We start from the raw sequence: 18,094 nt of genomic DNA on the forward strand, positions 1-18,094 counted from the left end.
TTTTCAGGACGAATTCCTGACTGGCTGGGACGGGCTGCCCCCACGAGGCTCGGTGTCCCTCACACAGGAGAGCGCAGCCAACCGCCACGGGAGTTGCCTCCGAAACTCTCTCAGTGTGTGACCGTCACCCCTTCTCCGCCTCCCTGCGGTACAAACTATTTCTCCAGCATAAACATACAAGTAACGTAATCCTCACGGCCTGCTGCATAAGGCTACCTGCGGCGGGACAGAGAATAATTAGTGAGAATTTACTGGTGATAGCAGGGAAGATGACGTGGAGGTGAACGAAGCACTGAAAGCATCGAGAGAAGGGAGAGGGCTGTGGTGCCGCTCCGCCGCCCGCTGCCGTGGCAACGCGGTGTAAACGAAGCGCGGCGGGCCGGCCGAGCCGCTGGGACAGGGACAGGGATATAGGGACAGGGATAGCTATAGGGACAGGGATATAGGGACAGGGATAGCTATAGGGACAGGGATATAGGGACAGGGATAGCGATAGGGACAGGACGCGCTGCCCCGCCGCCCGCCCGCTGTGTGTGGAATCCGTGCCTTTGCCGCGCTTCGCTGTGGAAACACACGGTAAGGGCTGGCTTCGGTCTGTTTTATAGAGCCTTTTCAGCTGTTAATTTGAAATTTTCTTTGTTATTATTATTATTATCTTTTAATATTCAAAAATAAAAAAGGGAAAGTTTGGCAAAGTTCGACACATAACTCTTAAGGGGCTCATGTAATGACCCTTCTGCTGGGTTATCTGGTGTTCAGCATAAGGATGAATCATAGCTGCTTGCTTCTATAGCTGCTGTTCTACAGAATATAGGTTGTCCTTCTGCTTCCTCCTTTGTAAGCCTCCAGTACTGCCTGATATCAGGGTGTAGCATTGTTTGGTATTAGCAGTATTCCTCGTTCTCTCACACACAAAAGTGTCACACAGAATTGTTATAATTACTTTAATCTAAGATAAGTGGATGAGTCTTTTGGGAAGGCTGCTGCTGCTGAAGGCGTGTTGTGTACTTTTTGCTGATAGAATGAGAAGCAAAAGCCACATTCTTTTGCTGACTAACAGTAAATAGCAAAATGCTGAATCCAACAGGAGCTACATGCACCATTCATTTCCACTGACCTCTGTCGTGACTTTGAAATAGAACCATTCCTGAAGGACAGAGTCCTGAACGACTGTGAAGGACAGAGTTGCTACCTGCCATCTGTTGCATTCATCTTACCATTGGCAGCACTGCAACACTGGGCTGCTTTCCCGTTAGTAGCTCTACTGAGAGCCCCGAGCTCAAGTCCAAAGGAAAAAAGGCATTTATGAAATGACTAAAAGCGGGTATTTATGAGCTAAACAAAGAAGTAAACAAACCCAACCCCAAACCATTGCCAGCGGTAGTTCCTGTTGGGAATAACTTGTAATAAAATGTATAATGAATGTTGAAAATGTTATTTACCTCTAGATGGAGAAAAGTCCATACACACATTATTCATATTAGGCACATTATTACAGAATTTTCCATTATGGACTTTATAATCTTCCTCTCTAGCATTCAGTAACCCTGTATAACTCTAATGAATTCAAGTCTACCATTCTCATATCTTTAAATGCATGTTTATTTCTGTGAATTTGTACACATATCTCTATTTTTTAAACTGAATTGTTTGCTAAATAATAAAGACAGTGGGAAACATAATGTAAATACTAGCTGATAATATTTTATTCTATTCATTTCAATTCACTTAATTACATTATGTATTCTTGTCATTTGAGAAACAGAAGTCCAAGTTTTTCAGAAGGAGCCCCAAATCCAGGAAAAAAAAAATTGAAATTAATTTTAGGAATCTTTTGAGTTTCTTAGGATAGAGGGTTGATGTGAGCTGCATCATGATTACAGAAACAGTCATCATTGAGATTTTGTTGAGACTGCAGTGTACGAGCTGTTCTGTGCTCAGAAAGTTTTTTGTTATTGATCTCTTTTGTTAAGGGAGAGTTTTGATCAAATAAAGATAAACAATTCAGATCTGGCTTGTTAAAGATATGTTTATATATATATATAATTATCTTCTAAATGTGACCTGTTGACTTTCTGGTCTGCTGTAAATGGGTGATATCAGCAAACAATACTGAGAGTTTTCATTTCTTCATAGCATACACTGAATTTTTAGCAATAAAAGTTGTGTTTGAACTGCTTTGTTTTGTATATTTGCAGGATGGGGCATTGGATGTTAAGTTAAATTACGAATTTTTCATAACTTCAAGTACTTTTAAAATTCTGCTATTGTCTTGTATAGGATCCCAAAATAATGAAGTATGATCTACTAGTTTGTGCGTGTGGATTGGAAATCTATTAATGAAATGTGTTCTCAGGTTTCAGGACCTTAAAACATCTAAGGACAGTATGTCTGAAAAGCAGAAAATTAAGAGGAGAAGCACAGAAGGTATCTAACCAACGAAATGAAATCTGTAAAATGGAATATATGTATCTGGAGAAGAAAAAGAACAATGTTAACTTGAGATCTTGTCATTTGTTAAAATCAAACATCCACAAAAAAAATTTCAATAAAACTTAGAGTTATTTCTGCCTTTGGAAAGCCCTGAGATTTGGTTTGGTTTTAATACTTTTTTTAAATGAGTTTGTCCATGTTTTATTCTTCTATTTATATTCCACTGAAATAGGAGATGTATCTGTATTTTTTAAAGGTGTTCTTTGCTTTTAAAAGTGGATTGAATTATTATACTTACCAAAATAGCTGAAGTTATTTTAGGCTTAAGCATTCAAATGTCTAAAATTTACCACATAAAGTATATGTAAGTATTTGATTCAAATCAAATTTGCTCTTTTTTTCCCCCTGATACATCTCAATAATACTTTAATGGCCAAAATTAAGTATATTTGCTTTGGTGAGTGAATGATATGCAATATAGTAGTGTCTTCTGCCATACAGCAATGTAGTACTAATACACTGATGTACTGATGCAGGTCGTGGAGCTGTTGTTGCTCTTCCAAATGCAGATAAGATAGTGAAAGAAATCTGTGATTCATACAAAGCTCTAGGAAAAAATAGGTAAGTAGAACTAATATTTAATTTGTGGTTAGGTATCCAAAAGTGAAAATGAAGCAGGAATTAGTCTGAGCTTGAAAAGATTTACTTTGTGCCAGATGTTAGATACAGCTATCTGAGTTGTATAGCGTTTCTTTCTTCCCAGTGTTTCTTTCTTCCCACTGATGCTTGTACAGGCAGGATATTGCACTGCATGAACTAGTGGTTTGGAACAACAGGAGAAACAACTTATGGTTATGGTTTTACATCAGTGTTTGACCTAATTAAAAACACAATTGTCTCACATGCAGATTTTAAGATAGACCGTATTTTTGACCTCTTTTCAATCAAAGTTCTTTTTTTTTCATCCCCATGTTTGAATTTTCCATTCTTCAGAAACCAGATGGCAGAAATCTGAGTCTTGTCCATACAGCCTCTATTCTTGCAGGCAGGCCATAGCATAGTTTATAAATGACAAAGCCACACCGCCTGGTCTTCAAAATTCTTTTGACATACTTTCCTGATGATTCATTAAAAATACCTGCTGGAAGCACTCAGTTTTTGTCAATAAGGGGAGATGGGCAGTATGTTTTCCTATTCATACTGTGTCTTTGTCTGTGTTGTTTGTTATTCATTGCTATTTGTGATCAGTCGTTGCATAGCAGTTAGATGCTGCTGGGCAGAGCCACAGCTTCCTAGATGGGTCAAGAAAGAGAAAACATTTTGGCATTCCTGCATCTTACAAGTTTCTTGTTCCTGTTATTCCAAAGTTGAGTGTTTATTTGAACTGAGTAGGAGCCTTCCACTTATTTTCACATTGTATTTTGGTTTTTGCTTTTGACTTTCAGCCAAAAAACATCAATGAGCAGACTGTGGCCAGATAAACAAGGGGCACATTTTCAAAGTAAAAAGCAGTTAACATTACAGATGGGACAACACACCTCTCTACCTTTCCTGCTGAAGAAAGAGATCATAAGGCGTGGCTTTGACTTCAGCTTTCTGCTACAGGTCTCATGCCCAGAATCCAACATTCCAAAATCTTTTAAGGATATGCAACAAAGTAAGTTCAAGTTTAAAAGTCAGAATTCTTCAATAAAGTTAAACATCACTATCAAGTTAGATGCTGAAGCATCAGAAGTCCTTTTTCTTCAAACTTTAAATTGTCTTTTTGTTTGTTTGAATTTTTCATATGAAGTGGGCTTCAGCCATGTTGCCTGTCTTCTTTAATTATGTGTGTGTGTATTTAGGAAATGAAAGAGATAAAGATAAGCAACATAAGAAAAGATGTTGCAATTCCCATTACTCTGTATAATAAAACTGACCCCACATAATGTACAGGGGAATTCTAGACAGGACCAGGATGACATCTCTTTCACTTTTTTTCTCCTATTGGAACTAATTAATTCATAATTGAATTAATTAGCTACTTGTTGAAGTCAGCAAACATCTAAAATTTAGAAGAAATATTTGTTTAAATTATTAGAATAAAATATTTTTATATTACCATATTTCACTGTGGTTTATAGAAAGTGCAATTGTAACTTTCCACTTTTTTTTGTTATAGCAGATTTATAGCTTAGTTCTGCAAACACACATTTGACAAATGTCTGGTCCTCTACAGTTTGGAATATTTGTGTAATGAAAATTGAAAATTGTAGTTTGTTTTACTTCTCAATAACATTAATATGTTTTGATTTTTAAGGGTTTAATATAGCAATACTGGAAAACAGGAACAAGAAGTCTGAGGTAAGATGGTATTATGTATAAAACTAAACACAATTAAAAGTTTTATATACTTTGAAAACTTTAAAAGTAATGATAGAAAAGAAAGTCTGGGTAGTTTTCTCTGCTTGTTCTGCAGCTTTTCAGATGAACATCAAGCATTTTTATAGATGTTATGATAAATATCAGCAAATGTTTGAAATTATATTAGTTTATTATATTGCATCAGGGATTATTGAGGGCAAAGTGTTGGAAGTTTAAAAAGATACAGAACATCTTAAAATGGAAATACATAAGTTAATTTTTGGTATGCATATTATGTATGTTAGATACAGAACTTAGTTTTGATGAATTTAAAAACAAAGCAAAGCAATTTTACTGTGTTGATGGGTAGTATAAAATTGAAGCCAAACTGAAGAACAGACCTGACCTTATATGGTTGATTAAAATAGTATTTAACATGAAATTTTGTGAGAAGTGTAAACAGGATTGTTGACAAAAGAAATTTGTGGCTACTCCTGTACCTACAGTCAAGCTGGTCATTTAATGAGTCAGCGCCTCACACCAAATGAGCTTTAAAAGCCACAGAAGGTCAAATTCATTGTAGTTATTAAGAGAGCATTTGGTCTTTATAGATATTAATTGTCCTTTCTACTAGAGACTTATTAAATCTGCTGTGTACTTTAGTGTAGCTACTGCCGAATACAAAAGCATTCATAAAAAGTTCTGGCAGAAGTTCATAAAAAGCTATAGAAAAAAAAAAACACATTACCAACTGAGGGAAATGTTTAAGAACAAGAAATTAGTTGATGTCAAATGTAATTTAATACAGCTTTATTTCACATCTTAGGCTCTGATGATTTCTAGAGCTTATCATTTGGGATTTACTGAGCATTCAAACTAAAACCATGCAGACTAGACAAAGCCTTCTGAACTGTAAATTTCAAAACAGTGCTCATTGCTTTCCCTGGCACATTCAAACCTCTGCTTGTCCTTGGAATGCAACAAAAATTTCTTGCAGATTACTAACTGATGTTGAATATAGACATGCAGATGGGTACTCAGAGCATATGACTTCGTAATTATTTCTCTTGCATTCATTTGCATAAAAGCATACAGCTTATTAGAGCTTATTTTGTCCCCATTTCCTATGTAGCAAAAAATAGAAATATTTTCAGAAAATTATTCACACTGTTCATATGAGTAATCACAATAAAGTATTTAAATTCTCAAATTTGTTCTATTTCAAAGATGTGCAGTAACTTTCAAGTAATGGGAGGGAAAGAGAAGAAAGAAGGGAGGGAAAAAAAATACATAATAAACACAACAGGCTACTGCATTAGCTGCCATATTAAAAAATGGCTTTTTGGTAGTCATCAGTGTGACTTCACTGACAAATGTAGCGCAGCCTGTGGTATTTTCTAACAAAATGCTATTGAGCTGAATCTGTATTCCATCTGACACGGTTTATGAGCTTTTCAAGTCTACACTGAACACATGGAAGAGCTACATGTTAAGTAACTACTTTTAAAACTAATAAATAATTTATAATTTCTTTTTCCCATGGATGAAATAGCATTCTGTTATAATATTACAGCTTTTGCTTTTTAAAAATTGCTTTCATGAAATCTGGTTCCATTGGGAATATAATTTCTCCTGTAGTACACTTTAGAGTGTGCATGAGAGTGCACAGCAAGAAGGAAATTTTGGCACGATAAACTACTAACCAGCCTTTGAATTCGTGTATCAAGCATGCTAGATAGCATAAGACATAGTTAAGAACTGAGATATTATTTGTACTTATGGCCAAGGCTTATTGTTTTTAAATTATGGATAGTGACTTGTGCCTTATAGCAAGGAATCCCACTTTCTATACCACAACAAAATGAGTAAAATCAGTAAATCTGAGAAAAATAATGTATTTTCTCAGTGTTTTGATATTACATTTCATATTAGGTTAAATGTAGGAATTTGTCAAATAAATATATATCCATCAACATATCCTGTTCTGATGTTTTTTCCTTCACCTGTTTAGTTCTTAGTGATTAGATTTTACCTTTGTCTGCTGTGTAGTACATAATTAATTTTTTTTTTTTTTAATGGAAATTACAGTTCCATTTGCCACCAGTGACACTTCAGCCTGTAAGAACAATTCACCTTGCTCCTCTAGATGATATTTTCATCAATAAGCACACCAAGATCAGAAATATTTTGAATATTATGAAGTCTATTTCTCAGCCTATAAAATCAGCTGCTAAATTTTATCAGTATCACTTAGGCAATATAGTAATAAGACAAGCTGAAAAGTCTTCAGGTGTAATTGTGGCTACTGTTTCTGAGAAGTTCACTCCAACAGAAGGCCTGTACTGCTTCAGCAAGAATAAATATTATGAGTACCCTAACAATAAGAAAGAAGAAATTGAAAACAATTTGAAATGGACAGAAGCTGAGGTAGCTGCCAATACTGAAAAGAGGGACTGGAAGAAGTCCCAGTTTTCAGTGGCTTGTGAAAATGTAGATATTATGACCAAAGACAGTTTTTGTGATGCTTGTCTTTTTTACCTGAGCTCAAATAATGTTGTGAAAAACTGTGGACTATTTACAGCTCTGTGTCCTGTGTCAAAAAACACAGATATTTTAAGAGCTGGTGAGAAGGAAGAAAGAGAGGAGAATTCCTATAGAACTGGTATAGAAGAAGACATTACGGACATAATACTGCACTGTAGACCATGTGAAGATGCTGAGAGTGTACCCTTCATGCTTGGTGATTGTAATTTAGATTCTTCACGAAAAAATGAAGTGAGTGAGTCCTGCCATGTCTTGGAAGATAATTCTGTAGCTGCAGTAATTCCTGGAGAAGAACTGCATGATTGTTCTGGAAAACAAACAGAAAATAATATTTGTCTTCTCAAGTTTGAAATGGAGAATAAAGCAATGTCAGAAGTGACTGCAAAAGGTCAAAATGAGCTTGTTCCTGTTGTCCACGTTACTTTCTCTGAACAAGAACTACTTAGGAAACCACGCATTGCTAAACATCCTGCCAGAAAAAGGAGTACTGTTCGTAGCCTGCCTCCTCATATCAGTCAGAGCTTCAACATTCTTGCTCGCAAAGACAATGACAAAAGTGAGATAAAGTTGAATAGAAACAAGTGTTCATCAAAATCTAAAATGAGTAGCAAGACAAGGACACCTGAAGGCTTAGTTATTTCTGATGAGACTTCCATAAAACATAATACACAAAAGAGGAATGCCAAGAGGCAGATTTTTCCATCTTTGCAACTGCCATGCATGGATTCTGAGACTTTCCTGAAGTGTCAAAAAAAAAAACCTCAAGCCAACAAATGTAATTTTCTTCAGAGTTCTCAGAAACTTAAAAAGCAAAGTTCTTCCTGCAGTTGTAAAAATCTAGTTATCTCAAAGAAACCTGTTACTCCCCTTTCTCTACAATATGCACAATCTGCTTCAGAGTTTGTACAACTGAAATACAGTGATATGTTCAAGAAAATAAATTCAAATGACAAAGGCCCAGATGTTTATGAAATGTTTGGAACTCCTGTCTACTCCCACGTGCGTGAGCTTGATCATCTTGAGAACAGTTTTTACAGAGATGTTTGTTCTGCTCCACCTGGGGGATGCACTGCTAGCACCTGCAGTTCTACCTGCAATAAAAGAAGAGACAGCAGCCGAATAAGAAATACTCAAAAGAGAACACATTCTAAGCCAAAGAAGACCATATCTGTCACTAAACAAAAGCAGAAAGGCTTACATGCAAACAACAAAAGTATTGAATTGAGTGGTAGCAACACAGAGCAAGATAATGTAGTATCTTCTGGTCCAGATTGTCAAATACAAACTTCAAGTAGCGTGACATTGTTTCATGGAGACACAGATCATCAGCTTATATTTTTAAAAGAGCTTTCAGAATCAACCAAGCCAAACAAAATTCTTTCAAATTCAAAGTTATCAACTATTAAAGAAGCCTCTTCAGAGCAGTCTCTAGACAGTCAGGATCTATCCAGCCATCAGATAGCTGCTTCCTGTAGTCAGGATCTTCTTCAACTCAGCGATAAAGTCTACACAGAATGTGCTGCTCTAAGTAACAATTTAATAACAGCAGACCAGAACATTTGCGTACCCCAGTACAGAGTGGATATGAATGGCTGCAAAAGCCTGGAATCAGACCAGGCCTCCTTCAAGACTCTAAATCAAGGAGAAGCATTGCCCTTTTCAGATAAACAGGACTGTCAGTTCCTTACAAACAAATTAAGTCACAGTTGGTCATACACACCTCAGAACAGTACTTTGGCAAATGAACTCAGTCAGCCTTCAGTGATTCAGACAACAAATGTTACAAGCCCCAGTTTCCAGACAAGTCGAAACATTTTGTCTTGGGCAGGTAATAAGGATGTAACCGATGAGTTGCTTTGTTGTCTGGCTGCAGAATTGCTAATGCTCGAAGACAAAGACATCAACTCTTCAAGGACAAAATATGCAGGTTCTAAAATGCAGAATACCTATACTAAAGAAGAAGGAAACATAATGAACAGAGATGGAGAAATAGTAAATAATGATCTAGAGAAGGTAAAATTAAATTTTTGTAACTTGCTTGCTCCTTTAAGTGATGCTTCAACAAAGTGTTGGATGAAAAATGAGTCTTCATGTTAACTCAATAATAAGTGCTTAACTAAAGTACTGGTAATATGTGCTCATTAATGATCAAGTTTCTTCTCCTTGGGCCAGCTGCCCACTGGGACTTCCAGTGTTCAGTTGAGGATACTGATATTAGATGCTGCCTGCCTGATCTGGGCCATAGGGTACTTAGGCATGACTGACATAGCCAGAAAGACTTAGATGCTGGGTCAAGTTAAATTGAGAAATTGTAGTGAAAAAAAGGGAGAAGCTACTTTAATTGGTTTAACTACAAATATTGGTTTATCACGACTGTTTAAGTAATATTCAATTAAATTTCAAGCTCAGAAGGCTTGGTTGGATTCTGGCCCGCACTCTGTGAAGAAACCTTACCTACTAATGACTTTACCTGCCAGCACTGCTTCTCCTTTACCCTCTTAGATTTTCCTCCATTTAAATTAAAAATTTACAAGGAAAATTAATTCACTATGTTTTGATACACTTCCTTATGCTTTTGCAAACACAAATGCCAATTGTGCCTCCATTAATACTTCTAGGGATCTGTGGTTGCATGCAGTAATTATTACTGGGTTGCTTTTTTTTTTTTTTTTTTTTAAGAAGTCTTTTCTTCTTGTGAATTCCCCTCCAAATTGTTTTCATGAGGCTTGGATTATATATGTTACCTAGGGCAAATTAATTGTCATATTCCCCTTTAAGCTTAGCAAACTTTAGCTATATGACCAAAAAATAAAATAAAATAGTAACCTGATATATATCCTGTTCTTTTAAGTGTTCCTTCTTCCAGCTTGCTTTCAATGGCAAAAAAGATGGGATGCTGTAATCTTCAGATTATTTACTGTTGTGATATATACTTGAAAATATTTATGTAGTCTTAGGTAGCATAGCCATTGTATTGATGTGCCAGGCAAGGATTATATATATATAAAAATCTGTAGAAAAGATTAATGCCAGGTGAAAGTTACTGTCTGTAAAAAAGTAACAATAATACGAGGCCTTTTTCCTCCTTTCTTTCTCCTCACACTAACCATCATGTTCCAAGCAGAGTTACAGAAAAGCCTTTCTGGCATCAAGTGAAGAAAGTGGACTGTTGAACTTTGAGGAATCTACTCAAATACCAGGAAGCAACTTAAATAACAAGGATACCATCATGTGGACAAGAGGTGAAGTCCTTGGAAAGGGAGCCTATGGCACAGTAAGTTGAAGTCTCAATATGCTAAGGGATGCACTGGTTATCTCAGAACTATATCTTACCTTCTAAATGATTACTTTCTTGTTCAATAAATAACTTAAATATTTTGCATTATACAGTGAGACGTGACATATGACAAAAACAAAGGAAGTAATTTAAAATAAGTAATCATACACTTTAATTTCATGTTTCATTTTAATAAATGCTAGTTTCATTGTAGGTATACTGTGGTCTGACAAACCAGGGACAATTAATAGCTGTAAAGCAGGTTGTTTTGGATACGTCAGATCGACTGACTACAGAAAAGGAGTACCAGAAGCTGCATGAGGAAGTTGATCTTCTAAAGACATTGAAGCATGTCAATATTGTAACTTACTTAGGAACTTGTCTGGAGGACAACATTTTAAATATTTTCATGGAGTTTGTTCCTGGTGGCTCAATTTCCAGTATTCTTAATCGTTTTGGTCCATTGCCAGAAATTGTCCTTTGTAAATACACAAAACAAATTCTAGAAGGCGTTGCATATTTACATGACAATTGTGTAGTACATAGAGATATCAAGGGCAATAATGTTATGCTCATGCCAAATGGAATAGTAAAGCTAATTGACTTTGGCTGTGCCCGGCGTTTAGCTTGGGTCAGCCTCAGCGGCACACACAGCGAGATGCTCAAGTCTGTGCATGGGACTCCATATTGGATGGCACCAGAAGTTATCAATGAATCTGGATATGGGAGGAAATCAGACATCTGGAGCGTTGGCTGCACAGTATTTGAGATGGCAACAGGAAAACCACCATTGGCTTCCATGGACAGAGTAGCAGCCATGTTCTACATCGGCGCTCACAGGGGACTGATGCCTTCTCTACCTGATCGATTCTCCGGAACGGCAGTGGACTTTGTGCATGCATGCTTAACCAGGTATGTAGTTTTTTAACTGAATGTTGTTATGAAATGAATAGCAAATTAATAGCAGCCTTTTACATATATCTGAAGATCAGACTTTGTCACTAGGGAGAAGCATGTTATTTAGTGGGCATGGTAGTGGCCTCAGAGGCAGGAAACTTGAATTCTTATCTTTGGATTAGAATTGTTATGGCTCTGTTAGCTATGAACCTTACAATGGTAACCAGAAAAACTGTTGTCAGTAAATAGCAACATCATATATACTTTGTATCAGAGACAATAGTATTGAGAAGGTAGTAGGAATTGTTAAGGTAATAGGAAATACACAGGTAGAGTTTTTAATGCAGTATTCACTTTATAAAACAAACAAACCAAATAAAAACTAAAAATCAATAACCACCACCAGCAAAAACAAACAAAAACCTCATGTGTGTCTATAGTGGCAAAACTTTACTATATGATCTCATCATGCTGCAAATGTAAGTGACTCCTTCATTCTTTCTTTCCCATTAGTTTATTATTTAGGAAATCTGCATCCTTTATCCTTTTTCCTGTTTTGCTTTTGAAATAAGTCCAAACTGAGGGTTAAAAAGGTGCAAACTCCTTAATTCTAGAAATGCTGTAATTCCAAATGGCCTCAGTAACGTGAATTATGTTGATTGGAGATGACAGAACAGACACAAGTTCAGGCAAATCATTGTCATGTTCCTTAAATACATTTTTTGTGCACCTGAACAGCCAAATTTACAGAATTATTCTATGTTTTGGAAAGATTTTAGTGAAAGAATGATGTTCGCAATAAATTATTCCATTTTTTTTTTAAGTCATAAATGCCAACTGCATCTTCCCACAAATTCTGCCATCCTTTCTGTCAGTCTTATTAAAACAACAAAAAAAAAAAGTTTAAAAAAACAACCCGAAAAGGACTAATCACCAGAGAAATAAGAGAAAAATAAATGGCTTAGTATGCTTTTAGCTTTTACAAATAATTATATACGGTGCATGCACATCCAGTTTATGTACTGATTTTTCAAATCCTCGATGCAGAGATCAACATGAACGCCCTTCTGCTCTGCAGTTGTTGGACCATCCCTTTGTGAAAGGAAGGCAGTGAATTGTTCAGAACTCCTGTCAAGTGAGTAAAACGTTTTCTATTATGAAAAATATTCCTGCTTGTGAAAAAGATCAGAACAAACTGGAGTTAGAAGTAACAGCAGAACATACTGCATATTGGTTGTATAGACAATAAGTCTATTTTTAGACAATGCTTAACATTTTTTTGTCACATCTGTACTCATTGGAATGGGCATTCATTCACTATGAACACAAGGCCACAATTTTGTTGTTTCCAAGGAGATTCTAGAGGGGAAAAAAACCCACTACCACCAGCACATGACAAGTAAGGTAAGTTGGGAGTGCTGATTTTCAGTAAAAACCTATGGAACGTGAATGGTATCAGCTGAAAGCTTTACAGATGCAAAAAGCTTTGTGAAAACTTTTCTCAAACTCATAGATAGTCTTTAAATGTGTATGTGAAGATCCTGTTGAAACTCCAAACCACACAATTATGTTGGCATAAAACATATTGAAGTTATTGTTCAGCTTGATGGGCCTTTTAACTGTAGCTGGTGAATAGAAAAAACTAGGCAGTACACACATACCAGTCTTTCTCATCCTTTTCTGTGGAGGTTTATCAAGCTCAAGATACCGTAGTCATAATGACAAGAGATACCCAGCTGCACACAGATGTACCTTTATTAAGCTAACATCAAGGTAATTTCCTAGTCTCTCTAGAATTATGCATCCAAGATTTGAGACCATCTTTTTTTTTAACAATGCATGGCATTTTATGGACAGTTTCGGGTTACAGATGGATTGAGGTTGGAAGGGACAGCTGGAGATGGTGTATTCCAACTGCACTGCTTAGGGCAGGGCTGACACACAGGTTGCTCAGTTACTTGTCCTTGGGCTTTTGAGTATCACCAAATACGGAGACTCTACAGCTCCTCTAGGCAACACATTCCAGTGTTCAAATCTCCTCATACTGAAAATAAAATATTTGAGCAGGCTGTTTTGTATTTCAAGTTGTGCCCACTTTTTCTTGTCCCACCACTGGATAACACAGTGGAGTCTGGCTCTATCTTCTTGACTGCCCCTCATTAGGAATGGATACACATTGACAGGATTCTCTCAGCTGCCCTCTTTAATTCAAGTGACATGCTGTAATTTTCAAACTTCTGTTTGCTGATACAGAGCAGCAGAAGCATAGGAGCATTACCTTTCTCTTATTTGCAAAGGCTGTAAGGTACCATTTGAATCACTCAAGAAGCTACAACTAATTTTCAACATCCTTTACCTAAGTCTTGAACTATTTTGAGAAACACTTGAGTGAAACCATGGAGGCGATGTAGTCTTAGTCTGCACCATTTTACAGGTAGTTACACTAACTAGTTACTACCTACTATTAACTGAATGGAATGAGAATAAATTTGAAAAATATTCTGATACAATCAATAGCAAATGCTGCAGGCATTAGCATTTATACTGTCCTCTTTCTCATGGGGCTTCTTTCTCAGTACAGTTAAGATTTTGGGGGAATAAGACACAAACCGTGGTGAACTTTATGATGTTGTGAGTGGCTGGGATCTAGGAAGAAATGCAGTAAAATTCAGCCCTGGAGCTTTCAGGGGCTGAGCCCTCAAAAGTTAAAGGCCCTGACTTCTGCACCAGCAGCAATATCAAAAATGGGTGTTTCACAAAATGGAAAGAAGGAAAACAACAAAAAGTTGGTTTGTAGAACATCAACTTTCTGCAGAGCATTAAACTCTTCAGTTACTTAAATAGCTTTTAAATCTTACATTATTCCAGTAGTATGACTTTAGAGAGCTATTTGGTCTAAATTTCATAAAAATGAAGAGAAATCAGTACTTCTAGCAAAATTCTTTATTAATAGTTTCTGTAGGTATGATGTCACATAACAATAACAGAACATCATGCCAGTATAAAGAGAAATCTTAGCATTACAGAAATCTTCAAAGTTTAAACAGTTATCAGTCCCACTTTGAGGAATACCAGCTGGTCCTCCTGTCAAAATCCATGGTAACTTGAGCATCTTCACATTGAAGTACCTCGCTGAATAAAGGTAGAAGCCCTGGCACATGAACTCGGGTAGGATGTACATAATTCCATAATGTATATTAATTCTTCTAAGATTAAGGTAATGTCTCCAAAAAGGCTGCAAAGTAAACATGAGTTTTTACTTAGCATGAAGTGATACTGGGAACAGGGAAAAAGTGGGAATGCTTTAAGACATGCAATTAATTAAAAATGTTCAGAGCTATGAACCTTCCTCCTTATGCACATCCTATATGCAAAACTAACATCCTCTGTTAAAGTCTGAGTTCCCTACTATTCATGTTAGTAATTGTTAGAGTTTGAATGTAACGTTTAGTTCAGCTAATTAAGCTAATTTCCATTTTTTTAAAAAGCATTAAAGTTTCTAAACCTGAACCTGAAAATTTTACCAAAATATGAAAGTGAATTTTTGCTTTTGTTTAACTGGATTTAGAGACAGAGATTGTTGTCTAATGCCAGTGCTTGCAACAAAAATTCTTTAAGCTGAAGCATGTTTGAGACCCAAGGACACGCGATTGCATACCAGCCATGTGTTCAGCACAGCTAAACAAACAATCATGTTGATTTAGGGCATCTCGGGCAGCTCAGCTGGGTCTGGCATAGTAGAACATTCTACAGACAAGTCTGACAACTGCATATTTCTCACCTAAGGAGATTTTTCACATCAGAATCCAGATAATTCAGATAACCTGTTAACAAGGAGAAAAGTTGAAAAACCTTCAATCCTTTTTTTTTTTTTTTTGACGACTGACTCTGAAAAGGGACACGCTTGCCTTATGATTTATTGTATTTAAGGAGGGCAAGCCTTTTGTTTTGTTTTTTACATATAGCACAGTATTTATTCCTAAAACTGTGGGCCAGAAGCAAAAGAGCAGCAAAGAAGGCATTGTAAAAGCATGTAAGCTACCAGGGAGCAGGTATAGTTACACTGTAACACTAAGATTCCTCAACATTTGGAGTTAAAATTCGAGCATGTGAAAGCACATCCCTTTACCTTTTTAGAGGATACCTAATATTTATTCTATTAATAACATTTAAAGCTCTGAGCTGTCACTCAGGAAAAAGTTAGCTTTCTTAAGACTTGCCAACCCAACTATTCTGCACTGGTCTCAAAACTACAGACACCAATGACATTAAAATATTCCTCTCAAAATACATGCACTGATCTTTTTCTCAAGGACACAGACATCAAGCCCAGAAAACCCACAATCTTTAAGATTTGGGCTCAAAACTATAATAATCTTGCACGCCTTTCTCACGGAGTTCAGCAGGAACTGGTGCTATTTGCTACAACCCTATCTCAAATCCAGTTCTTGCATACAACTAAAAAGATCAAAATCTCTCCTGAGGAAGTGATTCCAACCCCAGAGCAGACCAATCTTCTCTCTCCTATTTCCCAAAGGGACCCATGACATGAGGCAGCTTCAGAAAGTGAGGTTTACAGGTATTGCTAAAACAGCCTCTGAACTATGGCAAGAAAATTGGTTCAATTTGACTGGGGGAACATAAAGGAATAAAAACCAAGTACTTCCAACTTTTAAGAGTAAAGATCATTGATTTAAGTTCACTCTATCCAGGTCTGCAGGCTATTCCTTCTTCAGCAATGTCATTCCCTGCAGCAACATGAGAGAGAACTTCTGGCTCTCCCCTCCAGACCCCAAAGTGTAAGGAGTTAAATATTTCAGAAAAAGGATGGATTAATTGGCAAGCTCATCTTATAGTAACTTGAAAGTCTTTTAGACATCTATTTTTAGATCTCATTATTAGAATGTGTATTTACAACTGCAATTAAAAGAAAGCAAACACATTGTTTCCTCAAATCCCCTTCACACAAAGAAGACTAGGAACCTTTCCACCCATGGTCTTACAAAGAGAAGGTTCCTGTCACTCCCCTCTTCCCCTTCCACTTTCCTCCCCCCCAGCCATGAAGGTACCAAAAGAACAAAGCAGTATCAATCATGGCCAATCCCTTTACAATTAAATTACACACAGGCAGAGTTAGGGAACAGATATATGCACCTCTTCAGATGCCATAAAAAACATCTAGAATTCGCCTTTGTTGTGTGCAAATACTATTTACCATGTGTTCCTAAACCTGAGCACCATACAGTGAAGGAAACAAAAGAAATAAACTATGCTTCAAATTTAAAGTAATTCACTATTTGATTGCTTTAATGGAAAATACTATTTTTGCTAATAACAAAAAAAGAGATATTTGCATCTACAAATGAAGTTGGAAAACTGAACATAGGAAATGGGATAATTTCTGCACAATAGAGGTGAGGTAGGGAATTTTATTGAAAATACTTTTTTTTTTTTTTTTTTTTTTTTACAAGTTCTTAGAAATAAAGTTCTCTAATCCCACACAAATGTCTGTACCTCAAAAATTCAGCTATGCTAATATGAAACATTTATATTTACAGTTTGCCAAAAGAATATACAGGACTGCCGGTTTATGCAAATACCGAAGTACCAGATCACAGTGAGATACAAATGTCAGTACTTCCACCATTAGGAACATAACTAAGATTCAACACACAAAAGAATCTCACTATTCTCTAAACCTCCTATCTCACAAAAAGGGAAGATTTTCAATAGTGTTGTAGCAAGGTCTCCACTAATACTTCATTTTACAAATTACATAATGCATGTGCTCAAATTTACAACAACAAAAAAACCCTGTAATCAGTGAGGAACAGAATAATAGTGTTGTCAGTTAGCCTTTTATTGCATTTATTCAGTGAGGCTGATGCTGATCCCATTAATTTTCACTTATTTCAAACACCTTACCCCAGGCTGAAATCCACACCATTCAATGATGTGCAGTGGGCTTCAGCAAGGGAATCTTGTTCTCTCCCTTCCTCTCATCCTTCACTACCACCACACCAAATTTAGTTTCAAACACAAAGACAAATACAGTTTCACATATTTACAGTTACATTGCAAACCAAAACCAATGGATTTTATGAACTTTTTTTTTTTAACAGAGAAACCAAAAATCAGTTTGAATCTCAGTATAGCATAGCAACATTTTGTCCACAAGAATTCACAATTTCCTAGAATCAAAATAGGGAAGTTCTTTTGAATCAGCACCTTAAGATGAAGACCTATGCTCTTTTCCAATTTGTATTAAACAGGCACTAGTTATCATTCAGACATTTAACTCAAACTAATGACAGTAATTGCTATATATACAGTACAATGTATTGCTTATCCAAAGTGGCTGTATAAGATGCATTTCTTGGCACAACTATTGAAACAGACTTGAAAAAAATTAGCGTAGTGCTTTGAAAACTAATTAAGACAATTTACTGCTCTTCCATCCATCTGCCCAAATTGTTGTCTAGGACAGTATATAACACAGATTACATTTGTTATAAGTCAGACCTAATAGTAGAGCTGAGATGGAAAGGAAACAGACTATAAAAGGATAGAAAGTACTCAACAATGCAGAAATGTAACAAA

General features: G+C 36.3%; 2 protein-coding genes across 9 annotated transcripts in view; one reads left to right on the forward strand and one right to left on the reverse strand.

The window, feature by feature from the left end:
* Positions 1-99: 99 nt before the first annotated feature.
* Positions 100-18,094, forward strand: part of MAP3K19 (mitogen-activated protein kinase kinase kinase 19) — a 27,153-nt gene continuing 9,158 nt past the window's right edge. The window contains exons 1-10 of one of the 3 annotated variants that reach the window (XM_090143561.1): positions 100-576; positions 2,357-2,427; positions 2,970-3,054; positions 3,879-4,090; positions 4,733-4,776; positions 6,865-9,333; positions 10,445-10,594; positions 10,812-11,509; positions 12,542-12,629; positions 16,207-16,291. In XM_090143561.1, coding sequence (XP_089999687.1) covers positions 2,388-2,427; positions 2,970-3,054; positions 3,879-4,090; positions 4,733-4,776; positions 6,865-9,333; positions 10,445-10,594; positions 10,812-11,509; positions 12,542-12,608 — 3,765 coding nt within the window. In that variant the 5' untranslated portion in view covers positions 100-576; positions 2,357-2,387 and the 3' untranslated portion in view covers positions 12,609-12,629; positions 16,207-16,291. Of the gene's footprint in view, positions 577-2,356; positions 2,428-2,969; positions 3,055-3,878; positions 4,091-4,732; positions 4,777-6,864; positions 9,334-10,444; positions 10,595-10,811; positions 11,510-12,541; positions 12,630-16,206; positions 16,292-18,094 lie in introns of those variants that run through there. The other 2 variants (XR_016468127.1, XM_031590476.2) reach the window with 2 other exon arrangements.
* Positions 15,382-18,094, reverse strand: part of CCNT2 (cyclin T2) — a 25,722-nt gene continuing 23,009 nt past the window's right edge. For all 6 annotated transcript variants that reach the window (XM_090143574.1, XM_031590729.2, XM_031590728.2 and 3 more), the window contains one exon: positions 15,382-18,094. This exon is cut by the window's right edge. The gene's annotated coding sequence lies outside the window, so the exon portion shown is untranslated.

This window comes from Phasianus colchicus, chromosome 7, assembly GCF_987193195.1.
Source record: "Phasianus colchicus chromosome 7, bPhaCol1.hap1.1, whole genome shotgun sequence".
Taxonomy (NCBI): Eukaryota; Metazoa; Chordata; class Aves; order Galliformes; family Phasianidae; genus Phasianus; species Phasianus colchicus.